Genomic DNA, 23,456 nt, shown 5'->3' with positions numbered 1-23,456 from the left:
AGCACCACACGTTGATAACCAGGACTGCACGGCTGGGTGTCCCAAAGGGCTGGTGATTGTTAATTCTTCTCATCAGCTCCTCTGGTTTATCTTAGGAATGATAAAAAAAAAAAAGACGCATCTACCTTTTATCAAATAGGGGTGGGAATGAAAGGCAGGAGCGCAGGCTTGAAGACAGGGCGACACCAGCGAGGCAAGCCTTCTACAGGAAGTGACTTTTTAAATTTTTTTCTAGCGAGGAGAATCTATTTAAATTCATCCTTTGGAGTGCTAATGAAGTACTGATTGCTAATTCATTTTGATATTTCCTATACAGAAGTACCATTTCAAAAAAATCAACCATTAAAAAATATTTTTGTTGAGTATCCATTACCCTGGCTTTAGGCGCTTACAAAGTACATGAGAAAACAATATTCATTATCATGTGGCAACTGAGGAATATAAACTGGTATGTAATTGTGTAATTGTGTATTATAAAGCTAGAGGAGGATGAAGATAGGAAAATCAGTGTGAGCCAGAATAATTTAGAGAACTTCATGAAGATATTTCTCAAGGACATTTAATTGTTAAATGCTTATATAAAATAATACTATTTGTATCACTTAAAACAGAAATATCATCTCACATTCCTATTCTTGGAAATATGAGCAATGTTTTTGATATGAAGATGCAAAAGCGCAGAAAAAGAAATGAGCTAGTGAAATAAACAGTTTAAATAAACTTTAGGAAAAGAGGCAAAAATCAAGATTATAAGCAAACGATTTGTTTATAATCTATTCTACTTTAGAAAGAAAAAGAAATAGGGGACGTATTTAAATGGTCTTTAGAAAAATTTATCAAGAGACATATGGTCCCTCTGTTGGAGACTTAATTCCTTATCATGGAGCAAAATAGGAGCAGAGAATCATCTCTGCTACCTTATTAATAATGGAAAAATTACATTTAAAATAATACTGGAGATACAGTATAAATTCTTAAATCAAAACTAAACCAAGAAATATCTTATAGCTACACATATAACCAACCTCTTGACTATAAAAAGGTGTCAGACATTAAAGCATCAGTTTATAGTAAGATAAAACTCCTTCAAAAAACCAAATGAGCCCTTCCGGCTGACAGCTCCCTTTCTAAAGGTATCAAGAGCCATAAGATAACTAACCTTAATGCTACAGTCCGAGCAATTCAAAACAGAATCTCTCAACCAAAGCACAGCATCTGGTGTCCACATGCCAATAGACTGTGGGATATCTGCTAAGCAGCACTTTATAGCCTGAAAAGAAAACATGATGAAAAAACAAACTCACCGTCTTAAAATAGGTACTTATGGAATAATGTTGATATTATTTTCCTACAAGTCAGATGTTGCCAAGATAGAAAGCATGCAACAGCTAATAATGACAATCACAGCTCTCAGCTGGAGCATCTGTTATGTTCCCGGCTCTCTTTACATTACTACCATTGTCTCTACTTATCTATTACAAGCCAGGGCTTATACCAGGCACTTCATGTACCTCTCCCCCTACAATACTTCTGCATGACAGGCCAATGTTGTGACCCCATTTTACAGGTGGTGAAAGAGACGCAGAGAGACTTATTTGTGTAAGATTGAAGACAGGATCGGGACTGATATCTGGGTCTTCCCTCGGAGTCCAACTAGACAAAAATGAAGTGTCATTTGGATGAACTCTGACACCTGTCGCAAACATCTTTTTGGAGGCTTAGTGCTTCATTCAGCATTTCCTGAGCACCTGTGGCTGCTGGGCACTTGGGCTCACCTTCTGAAGGAGGTTGTAATGAGAATTAAGGAGGGCTAGAAAGCCTGAAATCCACAGGCACCTAAAAGCCTCATTTTCCCTGGTGCTTCTTACCTCCCACCATCACGGCAGAACCTTTTGTACAACGGCTACAACAGAGAGTAAAAGTGACCTCAGGGATGCCCTTCAGTCTGATGGAGCCTCTGAATGGACAGAGGCAATTTTGTGAAGAGGAAAAAAACCCACTTCCAGGATTCCTGGATTCCTTCTCCCCTCTGAGCCTGGCTTGAACACAAGTTAAACAGCTTCTCTGTAACAGTCATTTTAGAAAAGGCTGGAGTGAGAGAAATCATAAAAAGCCATGCTAATCACCGTCAAGTACTTTTTATTCACTGAGTTTTGATGGTGTAAGATATCCTCTAGCAAATATAAGTCACATGGCCTTTTGAAATTACAGAATGTTGAACAATTTTATTTTTAAAAAAAACCCTGATTTCTGTACAAAATCCTTTATGGCTCCTAAAGGTAGGAAATAATTCTTAACAATTTTAATTAAGTCAAAATAATTCAAAATTCTTATCATCTGATTTTTTTTTTTACCAGTAGAGAAAGGATAGACTGAAGTTAATCTTTTTACTAAAATCTACGGGAAAAGATCACAAAAGAAAATGATTAAATATAAACACATTTCTGAAGACAATAATTACCTAAATAAACTGAGAACTCTGGGAGAAAATATTTACATAGAATATCCTAAAACTGTGTAGAAGTCAGCACTGGCATCTAAGTACTAAGGTGGAACCTGGACACACAGCCTAATGACCATACACCCTTAAATCACACATTTATCAACCAACGTTCTGTAAGTTTGACTAGTCTCGTCTAAGTTGGCCAAATTTTACGTCCGAAAACCAGTGAACAACCACATATGGACAACTTCCAATTCTGTTACAACCTCAGACTTGGGTCATTATCAAGATCACAACTGAGAGGGCATCTCAAAACGACTGTGAGCGCCTGCACGCCTCCTCCAGGAAAGCCCTCCGGCCCGTAGCGCCCAGTACCTGAGGTGGGATCACGATCATCTCTTGCAGAAACCTAGGGGGAATCTCCCTGAGCTCGGACACCTTTACAGATGCCACGGTGCCGGAGTCCAGGAACTGAACGTCAAGAGCCCGGCTGCTGTGAACGTTGGTGATCTGCAATGAGACGTGTGTTGGCTAATTTATTAGCACACCCCAAAGGCCCACACGCTTCTGTGCAATTACATTTGTACAACTCCAAATTGCATATAAAAGCAATAAAGACTATCAGTGTTAATTTTATCTTATTTTAAAATGTACTTTCTGCCAAATAAGTATTCTTTCAGAATAGAACTGATTTCAACATCTAGTTGTTAATTCATTTAATCAGTAAAAACCACTAAACTAATAATAATCAGTAAAATTAATAAATATAGTAATATCTACTAGGTTCTCAATTTTAGGACACTATTGATATACAATAATTTTACACATTATTATATATTGTTGATTATAAGGTGCAGTGTGTTCTCCAAAATAATAAAATGTGAGGAAAAAAACTATTGTGTCTTAGCAATGAGGAAATGAAGAATAGAGAGAACTCAGAGACAGAATTTTACTAGTAGTAAATACTACATATTTCTAAGTCATAACATATTTTGGTATTTTATAGTTTCACCAGAAAACCCAATGATAATTTTTATCATTTGTCCTATAACTAAAAAATTGAAACTCAGAAAGTCATAGAGAAGTAAAATAAGCTCAAATTAATAATTCAAAAATTGAGAAATTACACACTGAGTCAAAGCAATTACCTATCTGTGATCAAATGGCAACACTGAAATATAAGATTCCGGGTGCACCTCTAAATGCCTGTAACTTCTCTTACTAAGTCATTACGATATTTGCCATCATTGACTATAGTGACATTAGCCAAATAGAGCCCGCTGGGACAGTCACCCCGGCAGGAACATCATGCCTATAACTGCATGAACTGCCACCTTAAGAACGATTGGTGGGGCTTTCAGTGTGGTGACTGCAGGGAGAACCTGACCCCTCTTGGCAGAGAAGTCAGATATACCAAAAGTAAGCCTTTTTCTACTGCCCCAGACAATGCTGTATTAAATTTTATAATTTTTTTAAGTCTCTTAACACATGATAAACACAAACAGTACTATGGGGCAATATTTTAAAATGTATTTATTTATTCAAACATATATATGGAACATATATATTGGTATGGATGGTATATTTTATTATTATTTTTGTGTGTGCAAGAGGAACATTTGCCTTGAGGTAACATCTGTTGCCAATCCTCCTCTTTTTTCTTTCTGTTTGAGGAAGATTAGCCCTGAGCTAACATCTGTGCCAACCTTCCTCTACTTTGTATGTGGGATGCCTCCACAGCATGGCTTATGAGTGGAGTAAATCCACACCCAGGATCCGAACCCGAGAATCCGAACTTTTAGCCGCTTGGCCACGGGGCTGGCCCCTGGATGGTATATTTTGAAAGCTTATTATATCCAGGCATAACTGGGCCACAGGGACATACTTCCCCATCTCAGACAGCTCCTGGTCTCTTGAGAGACAACACAAATCTATAATCATAAGACAATGCAGTAGGGGCAATAATCAAGTTATGCACAGGGTACTATGAGAACATAGAGGATGGGTACCTGACCTAGCCAGGAAGGAGATGTTAGGGCAAGCTTTCAGGAGGAGGGAATGCCTAGAATTGGGACTTTTCTTTAAAATTTACTTTTTTTCCTATTTTAGTAAAATGCCTCCATTATAGAAAATTTAGATACTTAAAAGAATGATATAAACATCACTTGTAATCTACTATAGATTACAATTATCCTTTTAGTCTTTTATCCATGCATTTACAAAAAGTTAGATTTACAAAAATTAGAACACACTTGTATATACTATAACATAATTGACTATTTTTCACTCAGTGTCTCATAAAACTGTTCTATGTCATTAGTCTCTTACGTCACTTTAATGTTACAGCAGTCTATCATATAGCTATATTGTCACTTATCTAACAAACTCTTTGGCTAGATCACTTAAATTGTGTAAATTTGTGTTCCTTTAAGAAATAATCATATTTATTGGACATTTGTATTTATTTTTTCACAAACTGGAATTTCATAAATTTATATTTAGATATAAGATCTTTCAGATCTGGACCGTGAATGATGAATGGGAGCAAAGCAGGCTGGCAGCAGTCTAGTTAGAGGCTAATTGGAACATTCCAAATAGAGGGAGAGGATGGGCAAAGACCACATATTTCTCACACGTGGGGTCTACAAGCATTTTGGTTGTGTTGGAGCATTTTGCTGGTTGGAGAGGCGAGGCAAGAGATGAGGCCAGGAGACGGCCAAAGGCAAGGACTGGGACGGCCAGACAGTATGTCTTAAAGGATTTGGACGCTACCTGTAGATAAGAAGAAACGAGCACCAAGTCTTAAGCAGAAGAATGAGATGGTCAGCCTTATAAGAGGCCATGTGTTGTTTGTGGTAAGACTGGGTGAGGGTTTTGGAGTCAGACAGATTTGGTTTGAAACATCAGCTCTCCTACTTTCTAGCTGAATAACTTTCCTCATCAGTAAGATGGGGGATAAGAGGATTTTGTGAAGATTAAATAAGATCAGTCATGTTTAAAAAAACATTTAGTGTCTGGGAAACAGTAAGTCTCAGTAAAATGTGACATATTATTATTTGCATTTTGGCTTGCTCACTCTAGTGGTGTGGAGCTCCACTGGAAGAAGACAAGAGCGAAGGCAGGGGAACCCCCCGGCACGGTACTGCAGTGATCTCGGCCAGAAACGGCAAAAGACACAAAATAGGCAGGGTTTGGTGACTGGCTGCACCAGGGACTGAGGAAGAAGAAGGAGTCAAAGATAACTCTAAAGGAACAGCTTGAATGCTTGAATGGCTGCATGAATGGAGGCACCCAAAATACAGACATAGGAAGAAGACAAGAACGGCAGAAGATGATTCTGGTTTCAGACATGTAGAGCTTGAGTGGTTCATGAGATGGACAATTAGGCTGGCTTTTTGCCCAAATATGAAGCTTTTCAAGGGCTGGAAAATAAATTTGGGAGACATCAAAGGCAAGATGATAACTGAAACTATGAGATGGGATTGCCTAGAAGGATGCAGAGGCTGAGAAGAGTGGTAAGCCGGGATAGGACTCGGGGATGCTGACGTTGACACTTTAGAGGTGGGGGTAGGGGTGAGGTTTGAGTGAAAAATAAGAGAAGAAATCATTAGAACATCATAAGGAAAATTAGGAGGATGTGACAATGTGGTAGCCTAATAAGAAAATTTCCAGTGTCAACAATGTTAGATGCAGCAAGCAGGTCTGGTAAGATAAGACCTAGAAGATAGTAACTGGATCGTGCAGTTAAGGTTCGGTTGCAAGAACAGGCTCTCTGGTGAGTGCAGGCAGAAGCCAACCACCAGTGGCTGAGGACTGACCAGAAGGTGGTGTAGAAAGAGAATGCAGACCACTCAGGACGTGTTTGGAGGAAAGAGGGGGTGTGACGGCCACTGAACCGAGTTGGCTGGACGTACGGAATAAGGTCAGGATGTACAGGCAGTAAATAAAGCTTACATAAGTTACAACGTCAAGAACACATGTATCCTTTTTCCTTGCCTAACTTTCTAGGCATCACTAAGAGAATGAACACTTCTGCTACCTCAAAGGTAGACAATACACAATTTGATAGTAATAAAAATAATGCCAGAGGGCCGGCCCGGAGGCACAGTGGTTAAGTGCGCACGTTCCGCTTTGGCGGCCTGGGGTTCGCTGGTTTGGATCCCATGTGTGGACACGGCACCACTTGGCACGCCATGCTGTGGTAGGCGTCCCACAAATAAAGTAGAGGAAGATGGGCACGGATGTTAGCTCAAGGCCAGCCTTCCTCAGCAAAAAGAGGAGGATTGGCAGATGTTAGCTCAGGGCTAGTCTTCCTCAAAAAAAAAAAAAAAAGCTAGATATTTATCTAAAGTATTTGTGTATATACTGAAAAGGTATTTTTGCCCAAAAGGCATAACCTGATTCCACACATGAAGAAACTCAAGTTGAGAGATAATCTACAAAATATTGCTACTCTTCAAAAGGCCAAGAATAACAAAGACAGACGGAGCAACTGCCAGGTTCAAGGAAACTAAAAAGATATGACAACTACGTACAACTCGGGATCCTAGACCAGAAAAAGGACATTTGCAGGACAATCTGGGAAATGTCAGTAAGTTCTGCAGATTGCTTAACAGTATTGTATCAGTGTTTATTTCCTGGTTTTGATAATGGTTATGCAAGATGTTAACAATTGGAGACAGTGGGTAAAGAGTATATGAGAACTCTTTGAACTATTTTTGCACCTTTCTAAAAGCCTGATATTATTTCAAAAAAGGTCAAAAAAACTAAGTATTTGCGCATTTATATACATAATACACTAAATAGCACAGAGCTTTAAAATTCAAATAATGCTGTGTTCCTTCTTAATGAGTCCTGTTTTTGAAGTTTACAGTTAGCACATAACTCTTGGTCACGTAACCCCAGATCTCAGCCTTCTGACACACATTCACATTAATGACAATAATTACTTCAAAATTGCTGCTTTCATTAAAGTAGACATGACCAAGTTTTCCTTAAAGGAAAATCAGTATAATTAAGTTATTGAAATGTTGCCGGGAAGTATTTAAAAATCAATAAAGCAACGGTTCTTACTTTCTTAGGGTTGGTTTCTTTGAATCTCATGAAAATTATGGATACTTCCCCCCCAAAATATAATACACAAATGCTAATAATATTTGCATATAATTCCAGGGGCTTCAAGAATCCCCCTGAAAGCAGAGGTCCTTGAATCTAAATTAAGTACCTCTGTAACAAAGGAAAAACAGGAAAAGAAAGTCTGGCCCAAATTTGCAATTTTAGCAATTGGGCAAACAAGATACTACAAAAAGGAGGAAAGAAAAACGAAAGAAACATGACCCACAAAAATCCAAAACCCACCTTTGAAAAACATATAGAAATATATGATAACATATAACAAATCTCCTTTCAAATTCATAATCGAGCTTGCAAGAAAATGAGACAAATGTTAGAGAGTGGAAATAGAGGAGTCTGTGAACACTGAAGCCAAAGCCATCCTGGCAGGAGGGAAGGAGGATCCGAGGCCCCCCAGGAAGCTGGAACGCACACAGGGCCACACCCTCAACAGATGGGGGACTCTGGAGAGCACAAGGGAGTATCTAGGGAAGCTGAGGATATGCATTCCCTATACCCAGAAATTCCACCCCAACATAGGTACTCTGGGAGACTGCACAGGAAGTTCAGGGGAGCACTGTTCCTAACAAAAAAATCAGAGACAATCTAAACATCCATCATGAGGAGAACGGAGGGATATCGTTGGCACAGTCGCACATTGTTACACCTCCCAGCAGTGAAAACAACGAACAAGCTGCACACATCAGCATGATGAACCTCACACACATAAAGAACGAAAAAGGATGTTTCAGAAGCATTAACACAGTTTACTATTTACACACATTTTTAAAATATTTGTCCATTTCGTTATACTTCACTTATTTTTTACTATAAATATTCTATATACATATGCATTTCTATATTTCCACTATCTATATATCAAAATATATAGATAGCAAAAGTGTGTGTGTATAGATACAAATATAGTGAAAGTATAAAGACATGAATAGGAATGAGAAACACCAAACTCAGCTGGCAGCTCCCCGAGGGAGGAGGAGAAAGGGGATGCAGACGGGGAGGGCCAACCAGACTGGCCATGATTTATTTCTCAAACTGGTGAGGAGCATGCGGGTGCTTATTCCATTTTTAAAAAAACTTGTTCGTATGTCTGACGTTTCGTAATAAGTTTAAAAAAAAAAGGTCAAGTGACTGACTTTACCTCTACTCGGAGCCATTTTCCTTTGCAATGGAAGAGACAGATTTTCCCACAGAAGGGTAATGAAACGAAGTACTCGGAGGTCATGTGCTACAAAACAGAGATGCAGGACACTTTTATTACTCTTAGCAAAGGGCACATTGCCACACCATTAGCAAAACATCACCGGGGCACGGGCCGACTGCTTCCCTGTCTGTAGTCAGACTTCCCGCAAGGAGTGCGCTGCCGTGGACGCAGCACACGTACAGGGGGCTGTAGAACTTCTGCCTGGTTTCTTACACATTTGTTGGTGGCAGTCATCTACTCTCCTTCCTTGCACACGGCTCATAAATCAGCCTTGTTAAAATGCCTACAAATGTTAGCATGGAGGTCAGTATGATTCATCCAGGCTCTGGCGCCATCAGGTAAACACGAAAAGGGAGGATAAATCTGACAAAGAGGAGAACAGCCTGGATGAAAGTGAGGAGGCTGCCCGGCTGTCCATGAGGTCTCTTCTTTTCATCTTTTAACATTTAGATTCAAAGATAAGATTCTAATTCTAAAACAAAAGAAATGTTATCAACACAAATATGGTCATCAGTGCCAGTGATACTGCAGTAGCTTGAAGCTGGGGACCTGCCATGGTCTCTCTCGTCAGGAGGAATGTTTGTACTCTCCTCAAAGGCAATGTCTCCACTCAGGCACCAGGGCACCAGGGCCTATAAAGAGTGCTTTTCACCACCACAGGTTGTAAGCACATGCATGCATTTGAGTCACCGGAGCCAGCCTCTGATGAATTAGGTACCTGCCCTCCAGAAGCCTACCCTCTGGTAAGGCAAACAAATACCCAAAGAGCTCCAACACAACCCTGCCTGCGAGTGCCCCGAGGCGCTCGGTGTGCTTGCAGGTTAGAGGAAAGGGTTCACTTACAGGGGCAGGGGTCAGGGCTGAAAACCATAGCATATTCTGGATTACGATGATCATGTCCTAATGAAGGTAAGGAAATCACCTCAGAACCTTAAAAAAAAAAACCCAAACCTCTACATATCCTGATTCAGAAAAGAATCCTAGAATCAAAGGGCAGGAGCTTATTAATAAATTTAAACTGCAGAACCACATTTGCTGAGGTGGTACATTTTCAGGCACCATAAGGAGCTCAGGCAGTGGTGCCTTAGAAGTTTATTCTCCTCCTAAATTCCCTGGTTTCATCTGTGCCCAAGGCAGAGGAGCCAGCTGGCTCTAGCAGACAGTGACAGGCAGCTGCCCTGCAGGATCATCAAGTGCAGCTTGTAAATAACAAACCTACCAGGTGTTGAGACTTACCACGTGCCAGGCACTGTGCTGGGCAGTCTTGCGCCTAGTCCTCATGACAATGCTATGGGTTCACACTATTATTATCCTCATTTTACGGTGTGGAAACCAGTGTGTGTTTTTTTAATTCTGAGTCTGGGGCTCTTACCCAACTATTCTAGAGATCCTACCGCACACTTACACAATTTAGTGACCACTCTTGTTTCCAACTTCAGGACTAATCTTAGAGGGGATGACGCTGTGCCATACCTTGCAGTGGAAGTAGTCCTCTATCTTATGCAGAAGGTCGTTAAGCTTGTTCAGACCCTTACATGGCACCTGGCAGTAGAGTGTGCCATCAGAGCAAATGTTTGCCACTCTGACATTCGTGTACATGGCATCAACCTGGAACAAAAGACACACCAAGGATGCTTGAGAATACAGCACAGCTCTGCCCTACCTCAGGGGGAGCTACCCAAATATCTCATTAAAAGTCTCTGCAATTTAAAATCTTCTAAGTAAGCTGGAAGATAAGACAGAATGAAATTCCTAACTTTAATGTGAAAAACTAATTTGGATACCTCTCCTTCCAAATGGCGCATCGGATATCATTTGTATCACGTACAATGTAGACATTTTGCATACATTAACTTATTACCACTTTCCATTGTCCGAAAGGCTAAGAACATCTTTAACTTTGGTTTATTTTCTTTCCATTAGTTTAGAAAAAGAATTATTACATAAAACATATTTTTCAACATTAACAGAAATGAAAATAGAAAACTCTCACAAAATTCATCCCATTATCAACCTACTTTCTAATCTATGTCCACAAGCCACATAAATTTTAGTAATGTTTAAAAACTGAAATCACAGTAAAGGTTTAATTTTAGCCATTTTTTGTCAAATCATAATATAAAGACAACTCACTGCTGTTCTATTTATTAAATATTTTCCCAGTGTTGCTATGAAGGCTTTAAAATGATCATTTTTAACATCTCATCCTATTCTTTAGAGTGGCTGTTCTATAATTTATTTAAAGGTTTCCTTCTTTGCAGACATCTATGTTCTTCACATTTAAAAAATTTTAGAGCTAGTAATTTAATAAACATCTCCATTGATCTATCTTTCCCTTCTTTTGTATTATCCTTCTCTATTATCTTTGCAAAACAATTTCACATAAAATGAAAATAAGCTCACGTATAAATGGAAAATAAAACAAAAATCTAAATCCTAGTCGTTACTATTTGTTCTGGCATTTTCCCTCCCTTCCAGTCCCCCTTTCTTTTTTTCTCAATAGTATGTAATCTGTCTCTATCTAGTGTTAGCCTAAAACTTATGACATTCTTTTCTAACTTTCTTTCCCATGATATGTGTAACAGATCACGACAGTGGTCACAGTGGCACCTGAAGGTGAGCCTCTAGCGATTTGTCACATATGGCCTTCAAGCAGGTGGCGTTGATATTGATATCATCTTCTCCTGAGGTATCGTACAGAACAACAAGTGGAACGTCAGCTTTTTCAAGTATTTCCACTGCAAAGATCTTTCCACAAGTTAAAGATTCAACCACCTTCACTAAACCAGGATCATCGCTTAGAACTTCCAATCCTGAAAAATAATGAATATTTTAAGTTCAACTTAATTAGCAGAATCATTTCAAGATGGATAGATTGAGTTTGTTTTGGCTACTTATTACAATTATGAATTACTAAAATACTTAAATTTTATAGGGAAGCTTTGTTTTTAAAATCTTCTTTACATTACCCACCCTTAAATTTTAAAATATATATTATACTGTGAATACCCTTTCAAATGATTTACACTGAGGCAGGCAATCTTAAAACAAGAAGAAAAGTTGATGATCAATCAGAATTTCTACCTTAGGAGAAACAGCGTTCACTTTATATACAACACATACTTAAAACAAAAAGACTAATACGGTGGTCCCCCCTTATCTGTGGGGGATACCTTTCTGTATGTACTATGTTTTTTCCCAAACATACATATCTACGATAAAGTTTAAATTATAAATCAGGCACATTAAGAAATTAACAACAATAATAAAACAATTCTAACAATACACTGTAATAAAAATTATTGTAGATCTTAGCAACTTCGGCATTTTTTTCTTTCCTTATTGAGAACTTTCACCTTTTCACTTAAAGGAAGCACTTTACAGCTTCTCTTTGGCATATCCGAATTTCCAGCGTCACTCTTCTTGTGCTTTGGGGCCATTACTAAGTAAACTAAGGGTGACTGGAACACAAGCACTGCGATACTGCGGCAGTCGATCTGATAACGGAGACTGCTACTAAGTGACTAACGGGCGGGCAGCGTATACAGCGTGGATCCCCTGGACAAAGGAGTGATTCACATCTCGGGTGCCAACGGAGCAGGATGATGCAAGATTTCATCACGCTACCCAGGACGGAATGCAATTTAAAGCCTATGAATTATTTCTGGAATTTTCCATTTAATATTTTTGGACTGCAGCTGACTCGGGGTAAGTGAAACTGTGGAAAGTGAAACTGCAGATAAGGGGAAACTGCACATGTAAGAAGCTATCAATCAATCATGTCTGCCAATAGTGTATTTGTGACGGTCTTCCTAAAAATATATCCTTGACTTTTTTCATTTTCTAATTAAATATACACAATTATTTCTTTCTTATAAAATGAACACACATTTATTGGAAATTTGGACAACCACTTTTTCTTTCTTTTTAAGTAGACTATGATGACCCAGAGGATACTAAAGAACTTTCTGATTTATCAAAGAAAGATTAAATAGTGTTTAACATATAATGGCTATTAGATGAATTTTATTGTAGTCTAATTACTCTTTAAATTCTCTGAAAGTGATAGTTCCATGTATCATATATATGACAACTGTAAGTTAATCTATTAAACTAATTAAAACTGGCTCATAATTTCCCCAATGGTACTATCATGTCTATTCTATATCTTTCCCCTTTAAATCCACAGTCAAAAGTTCACAGACTGCCTCTGAGCTGCCTTTCTCTTGCTCTTGTTCTGTTCTCCAGGCACATAACTTTATAGCTTTTATCAAACCTTTCATTTCAGCAACCTAAACCTTGTCCTATGCTGTTGTTATATTCTTTTCAAAACTAACTCCCACAGGTTTGGCTTTTAAAAATACTTGAGATTTATCTCACAGACAGAGCCAAACCGAGTTCCTCTGACATGAAGACTTCTCCTTGCTGGGCAGGAGGTATTTCTTTGCAGCGTTAATTTTCATGACAGAATTTTGATCGTCTTCTGAACTTAGTTCAGGCTCCCTTGGCATGATGCAGACACAATGCAATGTCTTATCTCATCACTAACATGGCCACTGCATCCTCCATACTTTCAGGTGACCCCTACAATTTCACTCTCACACTGCCCATTCCTCTGTGCTTCCCTGAGGAGGAAACAAAAGAACAGCGATACATTGACTGTGCCAGAGGCTGCACAGGACCTATGGCCAAACTCATGTTGGGCGCACGAGGGTGTGTTACTTGCAAAGAGCAGCACCCACAGAGTCCACGTCAGGGCGAAAAAGCTGAGAGTCACTTCACAACAGGTCAAACACCATGATTTAAACTGATCAAATCCCACGACACGGGGCCTCTAGCAGTTGTCGCTAGGGCAGTCAGAACAACAAAAAAAACCCCTTTAAAATGGCCAATAGACATTTTTGTAATGAAGTATATGTTATTTATAACAAAAAATATAATAAAAACATTATAACATTTTTATAATGATCACATCTTATAAAGACCACATTAAACATGAATTTATTTACACCTTTCAAGAACTAACACAACACCTTGAGATACTGAGTACATTTTACAACTTAACCACTCAAAAGTACAATGCTAATAACATATCCAGACGGAGAGAGCTTTAACAAAGTTCCTCTTACCTGCTAGCTTACACTTTGTAGCTTGGAATGGGAGTGAACAGAACTTTGGGTTCAATTTGTATGCTTTGCTCTTTTCAACATTTTCACTAAAACCATAGTCAACATAGCATACCTAATGATAACAAAAACAACAATTTTAGGTTCAAAAAAAATTCTTTATCTTTACTTCTTAAAAAGTCACTTGATGCATTTATTGCCTCCACTTTACTCCATAATCAGCATGTTAAGCGGCACCGCACTGCCTGGAAAATGCCAGGGGAGGTAGCTCTGACTTCGTCCGGAAAAGAACGGCTGGGGCTGCAGCCAGGGAGCCAGGGCTCCAGACCTTCCAGGCCCACTCGTCTGCTGCGCCTCTGCCAGTGGCCTTGCTGTTGCCAGCTTCTCGGCAGCACAGCCATCTGGTTCTGCCAGCCCTGGCTGTCCCCACCCTTTCACTGGTATCATAACACCTGCATCACCTTAGTCTTTCTTGATTTACACACTTCCACTAAGCATCTGCATCCCCGGGCAGCAGTACTCGTTTGTAGAGAGGGCACCACTCTGGTGGCATTGGTTAGATTCTAAACCCCCAAAGCAGCTTTTGTAAGGGCCTGCTCTCAGCTATTATGCTTCTAGGGACCGAGATGCTTTCTGTTGATGACAACAATGCCATGGCTGGATAACATGGAACTGTACACTGTAAAAACAGACACTTCTGTTTTTTTTAGGGATATGAAGCTGGATTAGTCTTCGTCTAGCTCAGCCAAAGGCCCCAAATCTGTGGGACAGCGTTCTGTGTTTGCAGAAACCTGCACGACACTTCTTCACCATTAGCACAGAACATTAAGAGCCTGGATAGTATTTTTACAACATTAATAAAAACTTCTGTTGAAAATGACCATATAAACAAAGCCTTTTTTTGGACAAAAATAGTCTAGAAACAGTAAACTGCAGTTTAGAGTGATAAGTAGGAATCTGAGGGAGAGTGCTGAAAACCTCCCATGCTTCCCTAACTAAAGCAGATGATGCTTATTACAAAACCAGGGCAAAGACAGACCAAGTAAGAAAGAGTTTTACTTTCTGCAGGAAAATAAAGTCCACGGCTTCTCAGTACCTAGACTGTGGTACTAAACATACAAACAAAAATTCTCCCAGCAGGGAGTCTAAGCAATAAGAAGACCAGAGAGACCACTAACGCCTCTCCCTGACCACCTGATAACCGGGCCTGTGGGGCCTGCTTGTCCCACACTGGAAAGGACCGTCTCTCAGAGTCTGTCACTTGACCCAAGGCTCCCCAGGCCTAGATCTACAGCAGGGTCCCCGCATCAGGCAGCCAGCCACTGAGGGTACAGGCTCATTTCTCCAATTCCAAATTAGCACTTGTTCTTCCTTCTCATAGGCCTCAGGATTCAGGCAGCTTTTGTTTCCTTTAATATCTGTCACCATCTACAACTTGGATTCTGCTCTTCCTAGACCTAAAACGGAGATAACACGGTCTGACGACAGGACATAATATGTGAAATCATGATTCCAGGAAATTCAGAATGTATTCCTAGTACCAACAGACTAAAGAATAACTGCTCTAACGTCTTCAAAGGGTTTCTGTAATGTTTGGAGCTTGTTTTCTTTTCTTTCCTTCCTTTTTGAGTCATGATACCATATATTAGTATGGCAGCTGCAGTTTATAGAACATTCGCCCACGGACTGCCCACTATGACTCTCACCACACTTTGCCCTGTGTCCTTTGCACTGTGAGGGCTGAGTAGAGTTTCCCTCTCTAATACCCTGGGATCAGCACAAGCAGGCTCATAATCCTGGCAGCGGGCCCCAGTCCATTCCTGGTTCTCTGGCACCATCAAGTGGCCACATGTCTCAGAGAGCCACCTGAGTGTCCAGCAGCAGACATCCCTGGGATGTGGGTCTGGGTAAAGTCAAACTGCCACCAGCCTCTGGGGGTGACCGCACATTCCTGCTTCTCATCCTCACCAAGGTCTGTGGAAAGCAAGGAGGGAAACAGTACTTGCTATCAGGCATAGCAGAGTTCAAGAAAAACAGACTTACTGAGGAGCTGGGGTTTCCCCAGATAAAGAGAGAAATTCCTCTCTGTCTGGTTCACAGAGATGTAGAAAACAAGATCAGGCCAGAATTGCCACAACTACTGCTGTCTTATGAGCTTACTACTGTACAATGTACAAAGCGACCCTTTTTATTCCTCATACCAGCCCACAGCTCTCAGCAGTAAGGACACAGCTGGTTGCTTTATGGTCACTTTCTCGTCCTGGCTTCCATGACACTGCCCTCTTGGTTTTCCTTCTTTGCCCATCCTTACAGTCTTCTTTGCTCCTCTCATGCCCACCATCTGAATGCTGAAGTGTTTCAGAGCCTGGTTCCAGGTCCCCTTCCCTTCTCTGTGGGGGTTCTTTCTCTGGGTGATCTTATCTAGTCCCACGAATTCAAGTAGCACCAACACGCTGAGGCCCCCCAACCTGATACCTCTCCAGTTCTGACTTCTCCCTGAGCTCCAAGTTCATCCCTGTGAAATCTGATAGTTATTCTCAAACCTAACAGGTCCTACAAAATTCTCGACTCTCCCATATCCTGGTTCTTCTCTCTGACTCCCCAATTTCAACAAATGGCACCACCACCCACCCTGTTGCTCAAGTCCCGCGTCCAGCAGTCATGCTGAACCTTCTCTTCTCTAACCTGCCACATCCAGCGAGTTAGTGTCCTGTCAGTTCTACTTCCAAACACATCCCGAATCTGTCCTATTACCTCTGTCTCCACTACTGCCACCCTAATTTAGGTCACACATTGCTGGCTATTGTAAGAGCCAACTAACTGGTCTTACTTTCTTCTTTGCCCCACTACAATCCACTCCCACAGAGATGCCGGAACAATCTCTCAAGCCAATAAACCAGATCACACCTCCCTGCTTCTCCCTTCCTTCACAATCATTTCCTACCCCAGCACCCTGTTATTTCCTCCACCGCACTTAAACTGTTCTATTTACTGTACACTTGTTCATTATTGGTCTTTTTTCACTAGAACATAAGCTTCTTGAAAACAAGGACTTGCAGTTTTGTCCCCTGTCCTAGAACAATGAAAAAAAAAATGCATGGAAAGCATATTAGGCAGATACTAGAAGGATGACAGTATCTGATTTTATAGGTAAGGACTCAGAGAAGCTAAATAACTTTTCCAAGGCCACACAGCTAGAAATGGCAGAGCTGGTTCTCAAACTAAGGTCGAACTGACTCCAGAGCTTAAACTCCTTTTAAAGCAGAGGTCAGGAAGGAAGGGAGGCCCAAGTGATTTTTGCCCTACAGATTTCAGACTGAGAGAGATCCTCATGGAACATATGCATTATTCATTGCAAACACTGTTGCACTGTTAACGTGTCACTAGGTTTGTGTATGGTTCTTCTCTTCGTAACCAATCTCTACGCCGTCAAATATAGCTTAAGTATTTTTGAACTTCCTAAGGGCAGGGAAACGGTCAGTAGACAGAGTTTTCTCTAGGAACACTGGGGCAGTTATTCTCTATCAACTAGAGGCCACTCAGGTTTCTCACGGCGTGGAAAGCAGAGATGGGGCCACTCTGACTGGGGTCCTGATCCCTGGGACTTCCCGCCCCCTGCTGTGCTAAGGATTCTGAGGTGTGCTAACTCTCCCCACTGCCCCCAGTGCCGTCTCTCTTCCTGGCATCCCGACCTTTCACCGAGGGGCGCTCTGGCTTTGGTTCTGTTACTCTTTCCCAACTAGTCATTCCTACACACACACACCTGTGTCAAAGGCTGACCCCTCTGTGCTTTTCTTTCTCAGAGGAGGTTCCAGTGAGGATGAGGTCTCTCAATTGGAGTGTTTGCACATATGTGATGTCCCCAGGGAAGGGCATTCCGGAGACAGATAAAGGAAAACTAAGGAGAGTCTTTGGGGACCAAGATTTCAGATCTCAAATCATTTAGCCCAATGCCTTTGCTCTACTGGCCCAGGGGAACGGAGGGACTTGACCAAAGGCAGACAACCAGTAACAGGCCGAGTCCGACTAGTTCCCAAGCTGCTAATCACACTGTGCTCTCCACCAGTCTGCTTATCAACTTGGTCCTTAGCTTTTTCCTGACGTTTTTCAAACATTACCCAAGTATAATTTATATTGAACAAAAAAATGCCCATTTAAAGCATAGTTTGATGGGTTTCGACAAATGTGGATACCTACACAATCACCACCATAATCAAGATAACAGACTGTATCTCCTACTCCAAAAAGTTCCTCTTGCCCCTTTAAATTAAGCCCCCTCCACGCCCTGTCCTAGGCAACCACTGATCTGATTTCTGTCAGGACCGATGAATTTTACCTGTTCTTAGGCATCATTTACATGGAATCATTCAGTATAACTCTTTTGAGTCCGTCTTCTTTCACTTGTGTAGTCTGTAAGTTTCATCCATGTGACTGTGTTTTAAGTATCTCTTTCCTTTTTACTGTTGAGCAGTATTCCATTATCTGGATAAACTACAATTTGTTTATACATTCACCTGTTGGTGAACATTTGGGTCGTTTCCAGTTTGGGACTATTAATAATAAAGCTGCTGCAAACACATGTGTACAAACCTTTCTGGGGACCTATGTTTTCTCTTATGTAAATACTTAAGGGTCATATTGTAAGTATTTAACTTTTACAAGAAACTGTCAAACTGTTTTCCAATTTTCAGATTTTTAAGGTCAGGTCAAATTGCTTAAAAGTTGTGTCTGTAAACTTAGTTAAGGAATTTCCTAAATTTCTCTGTGAATGGCAAAGGGTGCCTGGGTGGTTAGGGTGAGCTTACTTCTAGAGAGGGTCAAGTCCTCTTCTAGAGAACAAACTGGGTAAGAAACAGCAAGCATCCCTTTCTGATCTCCTGACACAGCTTCAGGGCAGGGGCTCTCCCCAGCTGGCCGCTGAAGAAGAGAGAGAAAGGATGTTGTCTCCTCTGAGCTGTAGCGCTTCCCTCACTCTGCAGGGCTGACTTTGCTAAGAAGCCCACAGAGCTCTGATTAGTATTTAGTATGGATCCCCGAATAAAGGGCTCTCCCTGATTATGTCACAGGTTATGGAGACTCCCATGGAGAAGAACTTCTTTTTCTTTTTTTTTTTTTAACTAAAACTCTGAGATAATTACCATCGACTTAAAAGTTGACATGGATAATCTTTGATAGATACTATCCTCTCAACTTCTAGAGAAAACTAAATACAGTTAGAAAGGACAAAATATTAGAAGCAACGTTTTCATTTGAAAAATAATGTGCTTGTCTTCATAATGCTATGACAAAGTAAACAGTGCTTGCCTTTATTTTGTTCTCTTCCATTGAGATGATCTGAGCCCGTAACCAAGCATCCTCCTCAGCATTTACGGCCAGCAGCTGCCCAACATGCACAGTCTGGACTGGTGTGACCTTGGGGTTCTTACTGTAATACTCCTTCATTTCATCTTCCATTAATTCCTGAGCAACAGAATAGTCTTTGCCCACATACCTGAAATAGTGCAAGGAAGAGAATACAAATGAAGCAACCTAGCCGGAGGAAGTCTACAGGAAGTCATGAATATTCCTCTGTGACTGCTGCCGTCTTAGGTTCAGTCTCAGGTTTGCTTACACCAGCAGGGAGGAGAACATGTATTTAGTGAATGCTTCTGTCTCGAAAAAGGGAAATACGATATTGTGGAGCTCATGCAAAAACAAGACCAAGGTCCAACACTCCACGCGGCAGAGCAAATGCTCAATAGCAACCAGAGAACGAGAGGATGTAACAGCAAGCAGTCAGGGAGCTTTCCGGGAGGAGGAGGCTGAGAAAAGACTCCAGGGAAGGGCAGAATGGAAGATGCACTGGAAAGTGTAGACACCGATGGAGGGCAGATAAGCAAGAGTCGACTTCAGATTGTGACTAAGGCTGCTGGAGATCTTTGTAGATCAGTGAGAAGAGAAGCTAGCTGGTAGTTTTGCCCTAACTAAGGCTGGGTGTGAACAAGGCTCAAGCTCTAAAAACCAATGAAGTTTTACTAGAGAAAAACAAAGCGTTAAACACACCAAACACAACCACGTGACAACCTGTCCCCCCAACCTACTGAATAAACGTGAAAAAATCACAACAATTGAGTCTGATACCTTTAAAAGAGATGACATGTTCTAGCTGAATACTTCTTAAATTGTTTACTTTCTGAGAAGTATTTTTTTCAGGATATGCTCCCATCCCCTTCTACAATTTTCTGCTATTGACAACTGCAGTCACCTTGTCCCAGTTCATGGTATCAAAACATACTATTTTCCTTTCTGCCACAAATAGTTTGTTGTTTTCTTGTCCTTTAATCCTCAGAGACAATTCCATCGAAGACCTCCTTCCAGGATGTAAAACCTGGCAAGTAAGTTTGGCTCCTGTAACAGCCTATGTCTCAGCCATAGGATGAAGACTTGAAGCTGGACGGCTATGCCAGAACAGCACCAGAATCACCCGGCAGGGAGATGGGGGATACGCCACAACAACATTGTTCTAGCTGTCACCTACGGTCCAAGTGGTCCTATATAATGAAACTATTCCTTTAGGAGTGTTTGCATGTATTCTTGGTAACTATCAGCAGGGCAGAAGACACCATGGGCAACCTATTTGTTATTAGAGGAAAAGAAGCTTTTAAAAGTCTTACACAAGATGAAGAGAATACCTCTTTTGAGGCAATGGCTATTTTAAAATCAAATATGACATGCCTATTATTCATCCCAGAAACAGCTGTAGAAGCCTTGTCATACTCTATCATTTAAGTTTATTGAACTTTAGAAATGTTAAGGTGCTGCCTGGAATGCAGGTGTACTCCTGGCTCTGAAGTCTCCTAGGAGATCTCCCACTCTGCCCAAGTGCCCATCTCCTAGGATGTGGAGTCTGGTGGGGCCTCCTTGCAGCGCTGCTACAGCCCTGGGAGCTCACCTGGCAGAGGCCTGGGCTGCAGCCCATGGTTGGGTAGTCTATGTAGAACAGGCTCCTGCTAGGGAGGAGGAAAGTGGTGGGAAGCAGCATGAAATCTGCAGGCAGCTTCTGCTCTTTGCAGAGAAGGATGGCTACATGGCTTGGGTCAGGTAGGGAGTTTGATGTTTCAGTGGTATGACTGGGTAATGGCAAGAATGAGGTCATACATTGTCCCCAGATCACCTGAGCTAGTGGGCACAGAATGAAATGTAGATCAGTTTAGGTATGCAATAAATACAAAGCTTTACAAAGTTAAGTTTTGAGACTAGAGACAACAGATTCCCATACTTGACCTGAGGGTTCTGCCGCAGCACCTCTCCAGGCCCTCTATGAGTCACAGGCCTAGCTTCCAGAGCCTACTGCCTGCCTGGGTGAAGACATGGGTTTAGAACAGGGCTCAGCCCAGCTGGGATCTGCTAAGTCTTCAGGGCGGTGGGGGGACGCCAATGACCTAGGGTCAACCTGATGGCAGACATTACCCACCATGCTTGCTGGTTGCCAGCCACTCTGCTGAACATGTAGAATGCTGACTCCAGGATTCAAATTTATTTTATTTTCACTGGAAACAGTGACCTAAATAATCTGAGGACCCTGGACCCAATCATCCTGGAACAGACTTGGAATCCTCCTACTGAAGTCCTGCAACAGACCCAGAGTCCTGCCAATCTTTGGTGAAAACATCAGAAATCACATGATTGATCCAGCTCAGGGTTGGGTGATTGTTCTCTGACAATGGCACCAACAACTATTGGTAATGGACACCAAAGGATTCAGCCAAGGAGGAAATATAGATTTTCTTTATAATGTCAAATGGTAAAAGTTAGCAATGTGCTCCTCAACATCTTTCCTTTATCTCAATTTATTACTGAACCACAGTGGGACCCCTAACTTTCAGCCACCTACTTATATTTTCAGGCCATACCACATCCTAGAGTAAAAGCTTTACAAATTTATTACCCCTGTATAAAACAAGACCTCTCTAAAGCTTCTGTGCATTCTTCCAGTTCAAGGATCCCAAGATACCTGAATCTCACTTCATTATCCTCTCAGACTTAGTTTGTTCAGATGGAAGCACTTTGATATTTTTGATCTATTCTTTCAGTGGAGGACTTTGATTATTTTTTGTGGTCTTTCTTTGGGCCTTCTCAGCTCAGCTATGATTCTTGGGAGGAATAATAGCCCACACACCATAGGAACATTTGGGTTCCAGGATGCTGAATTCTGCTTCAGGCTTTTTCTGTTCTGTCCAGCCACAGCCATACCCTGGGCTGGTGCCTCCAGAGATCCAGCTACGCCGGTTCCCATTCTTTATCCTGAGTCAGAAAGTGCAAATTACAGTTTTTCAATATTTTCTGTATATTCTATATTTTCTCCAAAAGTCCATGTCAAGTGCCTGGAGCTGGACTGTTTTTTGGAATCCAGTTATCATTAGCCTCTTAGGCAATGACACTTCCTCTCAGGCAATGATATCAAAAGGCTCAACTAACCAGAGGGCTAATCTGATGCATTATACTAGGAAGGTGGTGCTGAGCTATTTTGATTTTTAAGAAATACTACATAGTCGCAGATTAAATAGTATAACCTACCCAGTGGGCAACTTGCTTTTTCTATGGACTAACTATTGCCTTTGACATATATAGTTACTATTACGCTTTTGACACAGGTTTTTTTTCACATTCAGACCATATTATCATTTCAGTTTTTAAAACTGTTAGTCATCTTTTCTCACATGAACAGTTGTATACTTTGAACATTTAACAAATATTAAGAACTTTATTGCTGTACTTCATCAAAACTCTATAGAACTGAAATATATTATTGTTCCTCAACCCCCAGCCACCATATGAAGAACAGCCAAATGACAACAGTACCCCAGGATCCTAAAGAATTAGAAAATAAAACTTGCCTGATGACCACTTCATTTGTGTTGCTCAGTTCAACCACCAATACAGATGGAGAGGCCTCAGACGGAATGACTAATGGAGGAACTGTTACATTCTCAATAAAGGTATCAACAATTTTGGCAATGTTTTCTTCTATCTGCAAATATTCTTGCTCAATCATAGACTTGATATCACAATTGCCATGCGCTTGCCCTGCATCCTTTTGGATTTCATCAGTGGGTAATGGAAGTTTAGCATAGAGAATGGCCTTCTGGGGATTTCCAGAAATGTAGTCTACGGTGCATACATCAGAAAGCGAGGCAAGATTTTTTAAGGCATCCTCAGGGAATTTCACTTTGTACGTGTCCTCAAATGCTTTTGGGAGTGCACTGGCCCAAAGACCACTTGAGTATTTCATCAGCAGCTCCGCAACTTTCTCTTTAAAGTCTCGTGGCATAGCTGTTGGACAGCCTTTTAATGGTGGTACTTGTTTTGGAGCAGGTAGTGGAGATGGAGGCACTTTTTCAGCATTCAGTTCACTTCTCAAAAGCTGCTTTCTCTTAGCTGGATAAAGAAGTAAATCTTGACCACCACTGCAAGGTTTTTCCACCTGCAATTTTTAAATAAAGCAAATGACAGATATTTCAATGGCTATAAACAACCCGAAAATGCATTAATGCATTTTAAATCTGAGAGTAAC

The 23,456-nt window shown here is 41.0% G+C and overlaps 1 protein-coding gene across 3 annotated transcripts in view; it reads right to left on the bottom strand.

Moving 5' to 3' along the window:
• Positions 1 to 23,456, bottom strand: part of TDRD7 (tudor domain containing 7) — a 91,066-nt gene that overhangs the window by 8,856 nt on the left and 58,754 nt on the right. For all 3 annotated transcript variants that reach the window (XM_070595834.1, XM_070595832.1, XM_070595833.1), the window contains exons 7-14: positions 22,780 to 23,366; positions 19,208 to 19,394; positions 13,907 to 14,018; positions 11,388 to 11,590; positions 10,251 to 10,385; positions 8,715 to 8,801; positions 2,819 to 2,953; positions 1,160 to 1,270 (exon numbers count right to left, since the gene is read on the bottom strand). In XM_070595834.1, the coding sequence (XP_070451935.1) occupies positions 1,160 to 1,270; positions 2,819 to 2,953; positions 8,715 to 8,801; positions 10,251 to 10,385; positions 11,388 to 11,590; positions 13,907 to 14,018; positions 19,208 to 19,394; positions 22,780 to 23,366 (1,557 nt within the window). The remainder of the gene's footprint in view (positions 1 to 1,159; positions 1,271 to 2,818; positions 2,954 to 8,714; positions 8,802 to 10,250; positions 10,386 to 11,387; positions 11,591 to 13,906; positions 14,019 to 19,207; positions 19,395 to 22,779; positions 23,367 to 23,456) is intronic.

Source organism: Equus przewalskii, chromosome 26 (assembly GCF_037783145.1).
Source record: "Equus przewalskii isolate Varuska chromosome 26, EquPr2, whole genome shotgun sequence".
NCBI lineage: Eukaryota > Metazoa > Chordata > Mammalia > Perissodactyla > Equidae > Equus > Equus przewalskii.
The sequence above is the reverse complement of the archived record's forward strand: the minus strand, read 5'-3'. Positions and strand labels throughout refer to the sequence as shown.